Here is a 15,326-nt window from a genome sequence, read left to right as displayed (position 1 = left end):
GATTTCGCAGAAATTGATCAATTAAGCCAATGCTGAAGTGTTTGATTTAAGGATCTAGCAAATCTTGATTGGCTTACTCATGTAGAATACATAGAAAATGTCAGTGTTTATATGTAATCACATATTTTGAGTGTAGTATTTTTCTTAGGGTTTTTAAATTAAACTAAAAGATATAAGCATATTATTTTTTTCTAAAACTCAGCTCTCATTTTGTCATATCCTTGCTCAAAAAATTCTTTAGGACCTTTTATTTACATACAAAATAATTTCCTCAATCTCTTTCCAGTCGACTATTCTCTCCATGTATTTTATGCACTCTGGTAAATTAATCAATTGTTGTCATTGTCCACATAATTTATTCCAATAGATATGGCAGCTAGAGTGCTCCCACCACCTGAAATATCCTCTCTTCCATAGCTTCACCTATCTTAAACCTGTTAATTTTCAAGTTCCCATTAATATGCTATCAGTTTCATGCAAATTCTTCTAAAGTGTTTTCTCTGTTTTGGGTCAGGTTTCCCAGAAAATAGCTCTGAAATGGGGATTTGCTTGCGTGCAGCAGGGTTACCTGAAGTCCTCCTAAGAAAAGCACCTGCCAGGGAGTGCAAGAAGAGGGGCTGGAAAGGGAGAGGTGAAACAGTGATGGAAATACAGCAAGGGCTCAGGTGATGCCTGGGGCCAGTCCCTGGGGAGGAGTAAAATCACTCTGGAGTTATCCCCATCAGCGGCAAGGGACTCAGACTATCCTGCAATGATGGGTCACTGGGTGCATGCAACTCTAGGAAGGAAGTGGAACAGCTCCCTGCTGCGCAGGGCAGTTCCTGGACAGAGGCTCAGCTGTGTGCCTTCCTGGGAAAGAGCACCTCAGCTGAGAAATCAGGATTGAGTGTGTACCACCGCATGGTACACTCTTTCTAAGATTCCACAGGGTCCTATTTTTACCACTTTGGGGGCCTTTCGTTGTCTCTCACCTTAGAGGATAGCTTTTTGTATAATAATGCCAATACTCATTACTAGGCTCTAAATTCTTTCTTGGGTAATCACATAAAAGAGTTTGAATAATACATTCCACACTATAGGCATATGATAAATATCTGTTAAAAGAGTGATAAATACATGAATGAACAGAGTGTACTCTTGGAAGCTGTTTCAACATTAACAGTAAGAAAAAAATAGAAAATGATTGCCATTTAATTTTAGAACAAGTCTGTAAATAAAAATACTCTGCCCACATTGCCTGAATGTAATATTCCACAAGCTAAGAAAGACGGTAGATCTATATGGATTAAACTGATTTCTAAATGTCCCAGGGAAGTGGTTTTCAAACTGTGGTTCTAAGAACCAATTGTGGTGGGAGTCCATCTATGGAGATCCTCCCCCACTTTCTTTCAGAGCAGCTCAGGTGTTGTTTTACTTATTATTTAGTTTAAAAGGCTTGAAAGTCTCTAGGGCATGTAACCTTAACAAATTTAAATTATACAACATGAAAACTCCTTACCAAAATATATACTACGATTAAATGTAGGTTCTCATAATACACTAAAGAATGCGTATGTGTGCTAATAAACTTTTCGCCACAAGAGCTTATAAAAATGCAGTCCATGCCTTTAGAATCGTCCCCTTGCAGACTCCTCAATGCACACTCCAAATTCAAGGCATTTGAAAAAGCCACATTGAAACTAAGATATTGTTTATATAATATTTACACATGGTACCTCTACCCTTGATTTCTCGGTGTGTGGTATTTTCTTTAGCCAAATGATTTTGACAGTAGTGAATAAAACCACTATGCAGGGGCGCCTGGGTGGCTCAGTTGGTTAAGCCACTGCCTTCGGCTCAGGTCATGATCCTGGAGTTCCAGGACTGAGTCCCTCATCGGGCTCCCTGCTGAGCAGGGAGTCTGCTTCTTCCTCTGACCCTCTCCCCTCTCATGTTCTCTCTCTTTCATTCTCTCTCTCAAATAAATAAATAAAATCTTAAAAAAAAACCCACTATGCACAAGGAAAAGGATATATGGTATGGTATACAGAACACAGAGCTGGAAGCCAAGCAACTTGGTAATGAAGCTAATTTGCTTTGTAACCAACTCTTAATAAATCATTTAATTTTTCTGAGGCTCAGTTTTCTCCACCTTAACACTGGGGAAGGATTAACTTTATTTTATATGGGTTACTAATAAATAAAAAAAAGTACAAAAATAGTAAAATAAAAATAGAAAGATACATTCCCTACCTAATGAAAAAAATCTCTTTTCAAATAATACCTTTGAAATATTTAATAGCACAACACCTGTGGCATATTTATTAAACCAAGATGCTATTTATCATCAAAATTATACAAGTTTAGAAGTAGAAGCTAAAGCAGTTAGTCAAGAAAAGAAGTTTTATTTTATTATTTTTAAAGTTCTCTCTGTCATTTATTTATGAAAAAAGTTTTGTACAGTAGGATAAAATGGCAGACATTAACCTAGAACCCAATCATTTCTAGCCATTATTTCCTGATCTTACAGTAGCCATGAGAACAAGCCCCTAGAAGGAATTATGCTTGAGTGCTATAACAGGGAGAAAGGCTCTGATTGTCTTATTTCATATTACAAAACCCCCAGGTATATGGATGCTTGCTATGAAAAAGTCAAGCACAAAAAAAACATGACCCAGAGTGCTACCTTCAAAAACACTGGCATCCAGCTATCTGTATATACATACAGATTAAAAACCCTGGTGCTAAACAAAAACAAAAACAAAAACAAAACGGCACTACAAGAAAATAATTTCTACCATATATGTTGTCAAATGGCATCATATTTTTACTCAAAATGTGGAGGGATAAATGAAAACACACACTTTATGAAAACATACCCTTTCCTAAGAAAATTGAACCCAAGTTAAAAATTTCTTATGTACCCAGATAATGATTTTAAGTATCTATTTCTGCTGATGGCAGCTGATTGGCCTATATGCCAAACATATATGGAAGCAAGTGCAATGCCCAAGTGCAGACAAGCAGAACACACAGCACTGCTCACAAAAGATTCAGAGCAAGCAAACGGTTTTTCCAGCCACTGTCAAGATGTCATCATCAGCTAAAGCATGCAGCTTTATGTTCTTCAAACATATCTTTGGTAATTGCTATGTCAGATTGTCCCTGAATATCCTCAAAAAATTGTGAGTATTTTAGAGTTGGTGTTTGCCATTACATAAACTAAGTTTTTTCAGTGTTTCAGCTAACCCTTCTCTCCATTTCAGAGAGGTGGTATGCATTTCTGTAGTAAGAATAGATATGTCCATAGTGTCAGTCCAGGGGTTCTGCTAAGCAAATTAAGGATTTCAGCTGACAAGGGTATGCAGAAACAATTCCTCAGCTACTACTAATCTTCTGATCTCCCTCAAGTCTACATAAGCCTGGATGAGAGCCTGGCTGGCTTGCTGGCTCAGCCAAGACATGACTGCTATGAGCATAAGCAATGGAGTTCTTCAATACTGCCACATTTGTGAACCCCTTCTCCACTTGCTCCTTGCTCTGGTAGTGCAGAGCCACAAGGTGGTGAACCAGATGCCTGTCACAGGCTTCATCCTGAGGGTCCAGCATGAGGAAGATCAAATCAAACCTTGATAATAACATGTGAGGTAGCTGGATATTACCAATGGCTGTTTTTTAGGATTCCATTGAGACTCAATAGAATTTGCCACTGCCAGGATACAGGTGTGTGCACTGAGCTGACAAATAATCCCAGCCTTTGCAATAGTCAGCCGTCCCATGACGTTGTGCAATGCTGATCTCGTATTTTCATTCATCTTCTCAAACTTATCAATACAGCAGATGCTATCTTCACTTAGGTCAAAGGCACCAGTCTTTAGGACCACCTGTCTCATCTCGGGGTCTTTTGTTACTTAACACTGTTAAGTCAGTCCCAGGAGACTGGGTTGTACATATACTGCAGAAGCTGGGACTTACTGGTCCCAGGGTCACCACACATCAAAATGTTGTTCTCAGCACAAAGTCTGTCCTTTCCCATGCGACTAAAATCTTTCGTTTTTCTAAGGAGGAGCTGAAGCAAGATTCCCTTTTTTAAATCTTCACGTTCTTACATGCTTGGAGCTGAGACTGAAGCAATCCTCTCATAAATGCCTTGCTTTCTGTAAAGCTCCTTAAGCAACACCACATGCTTCTCTGAAAACAGTTCCCTTTCTGTATCTTCATCTGCTTCTTCATGCAGATGTTTTGCATCCATTTTCTGATAATAAATGCCATCAATGTGGGTTTTGTAGACAGACTTCACATTACTCACTCTTGAATTGACTCAGTAAGAACAGCTCGAGAGATGTCTGTACTGTTTACTCTGTCCCCAGGTTGAACCTTGTCAACAAGATCATTGTGAGTAAAAAGGATGACTGCATGAAGCATCTGCCTTGCAGGCATATTTTCAGAAGACTCTTGAAGTTTGATCATCTGCTTGTCTGAGAACACAGAGTGGTTGTAGGTCAGCCCTCACCCACGTAGGGCTCAGCAATTCAGCCATGGTCCATTTCCACCAAGGCAGTGTGAGTGCACACCTGGCATTGCAAGAAGGATTTCTGCATCTTGGGAAGCAGGTGGGACATCCTAATCAACACGCCACTGATGGTGACAGACTGGTCAATGTCTTCTGAATTCAGACTCATGCAATTAGTCTTCAACACAGTGAATGGTCCTACTTAAATCTGATGTTGTATGACTGAGTCCGGTAACTGTCAAAGAATATCTCATTGACAACCATGTTAAAAGTTAAGATAACTTCCTGTGGGTGTACAGATTTTTGTCAAATGATTTTATTCAGTTTACACTTTAACATGGCTCCCCAATAATATTAATCACCTCATCATTGCACGTACAAACATCCAGCAATATCTACGGAAACATTGTCTTCTTCAGCCAGAGGGTCAATAAAACGTTGAAGAAAACCCCCAAATTTTCTTCACATGTTGCCATATTTACATATGTTGCTCAAATCACAAGTTTTTGGCCTAGAGACTGCTCACTGGCCACTGTATCCTGGGTTGCTGGCCCATCCCACAAATTCACCTACAGACTCTGATATAGACCCCACATCAGGCCTCTACTTTATGGGTGTGCCGCTAACACCACAGCTTGGGGTTCCTTCTACCCAAGAGCTGGAAGTGTCTTATGTCAGTGGTGAATTAACATTAAAATCAAGGTGAATAGTTGAAGAATGCATCAGAAGAGAGCTGGAAAATATGTCCTGCGTGGCAGGCTTCTGCAGGTCAGTTCCAGGTCAGGTTGGCATCAGCAGCAGCTCTCCTGTAGAGGTAGAATCCTTACCTCTACATCTCTGAGATGGAGATGACCTGGCATTCTCACCTGGAGCAGGAAAAGATGGCCACCTCTGAGGTACGTAAGGCTCTCGGGTGTACCTGACAGGTCATGTTCCCAGACAGCCCCAAGTAAAGAAGAGAAACGTGGAAGTACCTATCTTACCACTTCATAAAATACATTGTAAAGCTTCCATACAACAGTTTCCTGGAAACCACTGCCTCTCCCCCCCACACCCTCCACATAAATGTACTGGATATTTACAGTACTTATGTCAACTGTGTTGTTTCTTAACTTTTTGTCTCACCGCCCCCCTAAAAAGAATATAAATTAATTAAGGGACAGACCCTCATTCTTTCACTTGTCTCTTCACAGTGACACAGAGGCTTTGGAAAGTATACATAGCTAGCATGCCCTTAATATAGACATGCAGTGGTTACTTGAATGTAATTAAAAATTTTATCACTAGAATGTTCCAATTGTAATAAAGAGCCTGACCTCATTTGTGATGTTTGGCTGCTGATTTCTTTCTAAGCTTTGGTCTCCCTGTCCCCTTTGGCCCCACATCTGGACATGCCAATCAAGAAAGCTCATCCTGCACCTCCTTTGCTGACACCAATAGGAAATATAAGCCTTGAAAATCTCTAGCCCAAGTACATGGGAATTTTTCCCAGTCCCACCTCCTAGCCACTAGCAAAACCTGACCCACTCTTGCTGCCTGGCCCAAGCCAGCCTCGACATCCCTGAGCCCACTCTGCTCTCCTGGGAGTTCCTGTATGAGTAGTAATCTTTCAAATTTTCCTGGTGCATGCAGTATTATCAACTTTGACATCTGAATGGGATGACCAAAATACTCTTATGAGGCAAAGCAATATGACTGGGGAAAAAATAACTCCATTTTTGTTAAAGTCAATTTGAAATGTGAGACAACAAATAATGAAACTGAGCATGTGATTCTTGATGTCAGGGTTAGGTGTTCAAGCCCCATACTGGGCTGAGTTTACTTAAAAAACATAAGGAAACTGAATATCTGCAATGATATATATCATTCAAACTTAGTCTCTAAATACATAGAATGGATATACTCCTTTAAAAAGTGTCACTGGGCTGAAAGCTCACTGGGACAAATATACAAATATTCCCCCCAAAATAAATGTTATAATTATTATATTAAATTATTATTTTGACTATACATTTTCCAACAGCAACATTTCGTATAACTGAATTGTTCCATGAGAACCACCTACCTATTATGGTGTGTCTGTTTCCGTCCCCGTAATACTTTCACTAAATAAGTATCTCCTAAGCAACCTCCCAAATTATTATCCTGTTTTTGTGAGGAATTTTCAGAAGAATGAATATATTCAGGTTCCTGCATCCTAGCCAAACCATGAATTAATAAATTGGCAGGATCAGAATCATGTTCAACAACTTCCCTTGGATTCATACCTGCCAAATCTCTACATAGACAGATAGGGAGATCTTGGCAACACTTTGAGTTTAGATTTGACTTACTCATTTTTTAGTTGAAATATCTTACTCTGCCAATATATTCAATGCATTTAATTCTCAAGCACTTCTGTTGATAAGAGTCTAAATTCTCATTAAAGCAATTCTTTCACAAAGAGGAAACATACCAAGAGAAAGGTCCAGGCTATTCTCCATTTGCAACATTTCTTTCTTCCACTTCCTGGTTTCTTGTACATGTAGTTCACTTCTAATGATAAATTTTTAATTTTTTCTCTGGCTTTTCTAAATACATTCATATTTCATTCGACTAGCTTTCTCTTTTTGTTTCAGGAGCGAAAGGCGAACACATCAGAGAGAAAAGGATGGGTAAAATAAGGAACATAAACTTCCAAATGTCTGTCTTCTTTGTGCAAAGGGTACAGGAGAAATTTGTTTGTTTTATTAATCATTTCATTTTAAATCCAAGAAGCTGTGTGAGACAAACGGAAAATGCCAGCAAGGATGACATGACAAAGAGGCTAATAAACCACAGAACCCTTATACCGGTGAGAGAGCTAAACAGCGTAAACTGCCTCCCGGGAACAGAGCACGTAGCTCAGCCAAAGCAGGTCACAGCCAGGCTAACCACTACACTGACAGTGAGGAAGACGAATGCACCAAATATCTAAAATAGTTCACGAAGTCTGCAAAATATTAACTGTTTAAGAATTATATTCTTTTTTATAAGATAAATTAAAGATCATCTCCTCTAATGTCTTACCATGTATCATGTCATCGAAAAACAGTGAAGTCTTGTGCTTATTTTTTTCAGTTGATGGTACATTTTATAGAAAAAGAAGACCCCAACTATTTATACTTTGTGACAGGCCCCGGAATAAGTTGAGTATCTCTAATCCTAAGGGTATTAACAAAGGCAATTGAAAACATTTCAACTACTAACTTTATACTTGCATACAATTCCCTGAGAAGTAAGTAAGGGCTCCTTGTTTTATGCATGTATGTGACTTTCTGACTTTGTTTCTTAATTTTTTTTAAAATCAGAAAAAGAGAGAGTGAGAGAGTGAGTATAAGCAGGGGGAGTGGCAGGCAAAGGGAGAAGCAGGCTCCCTGCTGAGCAAGGAGCCTGATGTGGGACTCGATCCCAGGACCTTAGGATCATGACCTGAACTGAAGGCAGCCACTTAACTGGCTGAGCCACCCAGGCGTCCCTGACCTTGTTTCTTTTAATGTTTCATTTCTCTATTACACTGCCTTGTGCTTTGAATTAACAACAATATTGGTGACAAAAAAATCCTTTTAAAAGATATCTCAACAAAAAATGACTTATTGTATCCCCTTTAGGTGAAAATTAAGGAGAGTGAAATGTTAATCAAAAGTTACCTTCTTCCTAGAAACATCGCTAAAGGCAAGGGAAGCAAGAGCAAAAATGAACTATTGGGATTTCATCAAGATAAAAAGCTTTTGCACAGCAAAAGAAACAGTCAACAAAACCAAAAGACAACAGACAGAATGGGAGAAAATATTTGCAAATGACATATCAGATAAAGGGCTAGTATCCAAAATCTATAAAGAACTTCTCAAATTCAACACCCAAAGAACAAATGATCCAATCACGAAATGGGCAGAAGACATGAACAGACATTTTTCCAAAGAAGACATCCAAATGGCCAACAGACACATGAAAAAGTACTTAACATCTCTTAACATCGGCATCAGGGAAATCCAAATCAAAACCTCAATGAGATACCGCCTCACACCAGTCAGAATGGCTAAAATTAACAAGTCAGGAAACGACAGATGTTGGCAGGGATGTGGAGAAAGGGGAACCCTCTTACACTGTTGGTGGGAATGCAAGCTGGTGCAGCCACTCTGGAAAACAGCATGGAGTTTTCTCAAAAAGTTGAAAATAGAGCTACCCTATGACCCAGCAATTGCTCTACTGGGTATTTACCCCAAAGATACAAATGTGGGGATCTGAAGTGGTACGTGCACCCCGATGTTTATAGCAGCAATGTCCACAATAGCCAAACTATGGAAAGAGCCAAGATGTCCATTGACAGATGAATGGATAAAGAAGATGTGGTGTACACACACACACACACACACACACACACACACACACACACACACACACAGAGGAATATTATGCAGCCATCAAAAAGAATGAAATCTTGCCATTTGCAACGATGTGGATGGAACTGGAGGGTATTATGCTGAGCAAAATAAGTCAATCAGAGAAAGACCTGTATCATACGATCTCACTGATATGAGGAATTCTTAATCTCAGGAAACAAACTGAGGGTTGCTGGAGTGGTGGGGGGTGGGAGGCATGGGGTGGCTGGCTGATAGACATTGGGGAGGGTATGTGCTATGGTGAACTCTGTGAATTGTGTAAGACTGTTGAATCACAGACCTGTACCTCTGAAACAAATAATACATTATATGTTAAAAAAAAGAAGAAGAGAGTAGGAAGGGAAAAATGAAGGGGGGGAAATCGGAGGAGGAGACGAACTATGAGAGACTATGGACTCTGAAAAACAAACTGAGGGTTCTAGAGGGGAGGGGGTGGGAGGATGGGTTAGCCTGGTGATGGGTATTAAAGAGGGCACGTATTGAATGGAGCACTGGGTGTTATATGCAAACAATGAATCATGGAACATTACATCAAAAACTAATGATGTAATGTATGGTGATTAACATAACATTAAAAAAAAAAAAAGTTACCTTCTTGATGGTCTCCAGCATGGAACGCCCTCCCTGCCAAGGCTTGGAGTTCTTTCTGATACACGACAAACTGGCCATGCTGTGCCATTTTCGGTCCTCCAGTTTTTTGTGAAAAGCATTAGCAAGCAAAAGCACTGTGTCATATATGTAAAGGTTTGAAATCTGAAAAGACATTAGACGGTAATCATTAGAATCATTGATGCCGACCATCAAGAATAAGGAGAAAATCATCAGCTCGGCTGTTTCCGTTCATGTCATAGATGGCTGGTTTACTGGGTTATTTATTAAGCAAAAGGTTTCTTTTTTTCATTTCCTGGGCAATTTCACCATTGACAATGAAGTCTTGTCTGATTGTATGCCTCAATTGGTTTTTCAGCTTATTTAGGTGTGAAAGAGAAGATAAAAAAGAAAAGTTTCGACAGAGGCAAGGCTGTTAGTGTCAGATTTTGATAATCACTGGCCCTCATTTCATCCTGAAGAGGTAAGGGTCTAAAGAGCTTCAGATTGGAAGGGCAAACTGAATAATACATTTTCTGAATATGTCAAGTTTTTGCATTCTGATTATTCAGATGGAGAAATATCAACTCAATCTTACATATAAAATGAGTGTCATCAGTGCAAGGAAAAGGAAGTGGCCATCTGTGTATATGCACATGTCTATGGGGATTTGGTGATGAGAAAATGAGAGAACACGGCACCACTCATAAACATTACAATTATCAAGGATCTATACAAAATTATCTCGTTATACACAGGTATTGCAATTTATTAACATGACAAATACCATAAACTATTAACTGCGTGTGAATATGTGTTATATATATTAATGCTTTCTTCTTCCAAGGTAATCATGTCATTACCTTCCTTCTATATAAATTGAAAAAATGAATCATGAAAATTTTTGCTATGATCTATTGCACTCTTACACTTAACTCTTGCCAGAAGTACTATTCATACTGTCAATTATATAAGGTATTTATTTTTCAAAGAAATTAGAAATTATTTAGGAAATATAAACACCAAGAGATATCCAAACTCAATAAAAAATTTTAAATGTTGTATTATTACTTCTCTGAAAGAAAAATAAGACACAAAGTAAAAAAAATGAGAAATCAATGTAGCTATGAAAGTTAAATCCATCTTAAAGTGTTTAAATTTCCTCAGACTTTTAAACGTATCTTGTTATCAGTTTTTTCTGAAAACAAAGAGGACAATATGTTGATTGCCCTTTGTTTATGATTAATTATTAAGGAATCTTATGAAATTGTCTGCCCACATCACCAAATGGCACTAAATTTCAACTATTGGGATGACAGTTTAATATGAAAAACTGTTAATAAGCACTTCCTAACAGTGCCTAGGAGAATCTTAATCACTTGTGTTTATTAGGCATCACTTTATATGCATAGTACTTAGGGAAGGCAGGCCTTTCTTTAAAGAGACATGGACATTAAGGAGGGCAGGTGTTGTAATGAGCACTGGGTATGATATAAGACTGATGAATCACTGGCCTCTACCTCTGAAACCAATAATACATTAGATTTTAATTGAATTTAAATAAAAGAAATAAAATGATGTGACTTGAAAAAAAAAGACATTGCATGCTCTTATGTACCATGTGAAATACAAGTTTGTTCTTTATAAGGAAATATTAAGGCAGGCTAGTCTCACCTTCACCTCCCTGTACCTCCCCTGCCAGATAATTACTAGAGAGACTAGGGGGCGTGGCTGAAATCTGCAACGAATGAAGACTTGAAGATAAAAGTAGTTGATGAATCAAAATTCAGTTTGATTTAGACTTCAAAGACCCAAAAGGAAAACCTTGGGACCCTTTCTCAATAATCTTCAACAATCTGGCTTCTTTCAACCTTTCCCTGCTTCACTTCCTCAAACTTGCTTGCTTTTATCTCCCCAGCTCTCATTGGCTTCTCCCTCTGACTAACTGCTCTAAGTGTATACATGAAATGGTTGGGGTAACACTCTTTGATGTCTCTTTACCTTTCTCCAGCTACCTAACTTCTAATATTCAATTCACAGGTCCACAAGTTAGGTGAATCCTACCCTGACAATTTCTCAGGACTCTACTTGTGTCCAGGCTAATTGGGCAGTCTTCTTTAACTCCCATAATGCTCATGTTGCATGCCTCTATTTGCAACATATCATACTAGTAAGATTTTTTTTTTTAATTTGGTTTTCACACTAGAATATTAGTTCCTTCGGATAGGGGCTCATGGTAGTGCAAAGTCCCCTTTGCACTCTTGTTTCCCTTCTTTATTTCCTCCTGGCTTAGCCTAGAGCCTAGCATACATTTGGTTTTTGATAAATAGTTGTCAAATAAAAGAAGACAAAAGAAAAGAAAGTCAGGTTTAATATCAGGTATATCTGACAGAAGTCAAGATGTGAGAAACCTGGCAAATTGCGTTCCATCCAAATCTTGATCCTGCCATGGCACAGTGTCTTTTGCAAACTCTGAGGCATTACCTTGAGCATCCGTGCTGCTCCTAAGGGTGAGTGCCTTGTCCTTGATATATGACAGGTGTTTTCGACAAATGACTGCCTCTCATTCCCACCTTCCAAACTATGGAATCGAAAGGGGGGTGATGACATTCTCTGAGATTTCTATTACCCCTTCTATTACTTCTTTCTCAGGGAAGTGCCTATCCTGTTTGCAGGTTCATGCTCTTTCCTATGCTACAGTCCTATTCTGCCATCACCTACTGGTCTCTTGGTCTCTCTATATTCATGAGGTCTTTGACTCCCCTTCTCACAGTGATTCTCAACTATCTCCCTGCATTTAAAGAAAACGTCACTGCAATTTCTACTGTGATGGTTTTGACTTCTATTCTGGCCACAACCAACACAAGTGACTATTTACTGGATGCAAACACATATCTCCTCTAACATCTTAAACTCCAATTTCCCCACCATCTGACCAATCATTTCTATCTTACTGTCACTACACTTGTTTTCTGACTTAACTGAGCCCCCAGCACCCACCTCCTTTATAAGACAACCTTCCACGAGAGACTATGGACTCTGAGAAACAAACTGAGGGTTCCAGAAGGGAGGGGGGTGGGGGGATGGGTTAGCCTGGTGATGGGTATTAAAGAGGGCACGTACTGCATGGAGCACTGGGTGTTATACGCAAACAATGAAACCTGGAACACTACATCAAAAACTAATGATGTAATGTGTGGTGATTAACATAACATAACAAAATTTTAAAAAATTAAAAAATGAAAGAAAAAAAGAGACAACCTTCTAATATTTGACAGCATCCATCACTTGCCCTGAAACATCCTCTTTCCTTCAATTGTTCATCATTTGGTATAATTTCTAGGCTGCTCATCATCTCAGCATTTTTCTTCTGTCCTTCTCTTATTTTTTAATGTTTCTGTTCAGAGTTTAGAACTCATAACCAACACATTATTGCAGATGTGATCTGACTAGGACAGAGTAGTATAAGGGGCTATCTCTCTTGATCTTAGCAAAATGCTCTGCTAAGGAGACCAAGATTACATTAAAATGGTTTAGAGCAAATAGGACTTGTGCAAGGTTCAAACAAAATTTGCCTTCATCTGAATAACTTTAAACAGCTGTCAGACCAGGTCTTATCCACCCAGAGTTCCTGTAATGATTTTGAACCTATCCTTTATCTCTTTGAAATTTCAACTTTTAGGTTTATTATTAGTCAGTGAATATTAATAATTTGGATCTTGATTATATAACACAACATAAGCTTTCTCTCCTGGCTTTGTGTCATTTACAAATCTGATAGGCACCATTATTCACTTTTATTTGTGTAATGGTTAATATTTGAAAATGTAAGGTCCAAGAATACTATATTTGGATGACCATAGAGAGTTTCTTGCACTTCAAGAGTAGAATATTTATTATCATTATGGTTGAATATTCTTTTAGTTCTGTAATTCCCAAGTTGAAGGTAAAAGAAGTTACGGATATTAGAAGTAACCACAGTTACAAAATATATCTAAGCCATGTTCTAGGCATATCAAATTTGCTCAAAGATTTGAAGAATAAACAAAGTGGCAAATTATTTGAAATATTACTTTTAATTTTAAAGAAACTCATAAGTTATAACTTTTAAGATAATGAGACTTTCATATATTTGAACTTTTTTCTTTTTCCTCTTCTTCTTTTTTTTAATCGGAAAACAGAATGTTTACTACCACCTTCTATTCTTAGGAGTCCTTTATTGAAATATTTGTGTGACATCAGCCTAGCTAGACTTTTTAATGCCTTCCTATAAGGATTCCACGAGAAAATTGGTCAAACACTACCTAAAAATCAATATGCAATAAATAGGTTTATAACATTCTCTCAATTTAAAAAATTAGTAAACAGGATTTAGTTTGGTAGTGCTTGCTTTTAAGGAGTCCTATTGTCATATCTGAAGTATCCCAAATCATGTATTTAATAATACACTCTACAGTTTATCCAAATATCAACTTTTAGTGTATTAAACTCTGTCAGAATCTTTTTTCTTCCCTTTGAAACTTGGAACAATATACCAACGTCATGTACGTGGGTCTTCTTCCCAAGTATATTTCTAGTATTTCTACTTATAATATTGTGATCATATCTACTGCTTTATTTACTATTCTAAAACAATTATTTGACCTCATTTTAATGCAGTAAGGCATACTCTTACCATCTCCAAACTCTGATCCGTATAAATGAGTGGTCTGCTTTTTAAAAATAACTTTAATTTTTCCAATTTGAAGACAATTTTTCTTAGATGGAGACAACAGAAGCAAAAAAAAAAAAAATGAACTTTTCTCTTTTCTCTCCATTAGCAGCCAGATTAACATTAGTTTCACCAAGCAGTGAATGGCTCACTTTTTTCTTGTTTCATATATTGTAAAAACTTTGTTTCTAGAGCTAAAAGTTTTCTTTAACATTTATTTTGCAACTTCAACTCACCCTTGATTTTAGTCTTTCTGGCACTAATTTAAAGATTTGGAAAACTTGTTTTTTGTTCTTTCTAAATCTTCTCTTTCTCTGTACATTAAATTAAGTAAAGCCCAGAGACCTCTACTGAGGCTCACCTGTACCCTCTTCTCCCCTGTTGTACTGATTATTGTGATTTTATAGTTTGGGTTTCTATTTAATAGTTGGGTCTCTATTTTTAGAGCTCACTTGAGTCATACTTTCATACTTTTACTTTTTCTGAGTTATTTTTAATATACCTTGCTGATAAGATAAAAATCTGTCTGTTATCCTATTTACCTGCAATTTTTTTTATGGTCTCCAAGTTGAAGGTTACTTCTCTGAAGGAATCCCATACTCCCAAATTTTTAAAACATATTTTTCTTGTTGCTTCCTCTAACTTCAGTGAGATAAAATTTTCACCAAGGGAAGCCTCTATATCAAATGCTCTGCTTTTAGTGGAACATCTTAAATTCAAAAGCCCTGCATTTAGATTCTTAATTATATAAATCTCCACATATAAAATTTCTTTCAGTTTTTCTTTTATATAGTAAATATTTTGTCAAAATCGATTATATATAATAAGCAAGTTACTGTGTAATAAATCCTCAAAGAAAAAGTAATTTTCTTATTCCATCTGTGGGTTTGATGGGAGGAAGATGAAGGTGTGGGATAAAAGGCGTGGTGTTTCCTGTATAGTCTTAACTCATTATATAGGCCTGGGGATATGAAGAGAAAAAGAAAGAAAGGAAGAAAGGAAGAAAGGAAGAAAGGAGGAAAGGAAGAAAGGAGGAAAGGAGGAAAGGAGGAAAGAAAGAAAGAAAGAAAGAAAGAAAGAAAGAAAGAAAGAAAGAAAGAAAGAAAGAAAGAAA

The 15,326-nt window shown here is 37.6% G+C and overlaps 1 protein-coding gene and 1 pseudogene across 5 annotated transcripts in view; both read right to left on the bottom strand.

Moving 5' to 3' along the window:
• The window catches only part of GRID2 (glutamate ionotropic receptor delta type subunit 2), a 1,442,323-nt gene that overhangs the window by 546,960 nt on the left and 880,037 nt on the right, over window positions 1-15,326 (bottom strand). For all 5 annotated transcript variants that reach the window (XM_073891966.1, XM_073891967.1, XM_025873456.2 and 2 more), the window contains exon 7: window positions 9,505-9,666. In XM_073891966.1, the coding sequence (XP_073748067.1) occupies window positions 9,505-9,666 (162 nt within the window). The remainder of the gene's footprint in view (window positions 1-9,504; window positions 9,667-15,326) is intronic.
• Window positions 3,033-6,757, bottom strand: LOC112825465 (DNA replication licensing factor MCM4 pseudogene; annotated as a pseudogene).

Source organism: Callorhinus ursinus, unplaced genomic scaffold (assembly GCF_003265705.2).
Source record: "Callorhinus ursinus isolate GAN/ISIS: 27379988/994484 unplaced genomic scaffold, GSC_fseal_2.0 scaffold4, whole genome shotgun sequence".
Taxonomy (NCBI): domain Eukaryota; kingdom Metazoa; phylum Chordata; class Mammalia; order Carnivora; family Otariidae; genus Callorhinus; species Callorhinus ursinus.
This window is presented reverse-complemented; position numbering and strand designations above follow the sequence as displayed.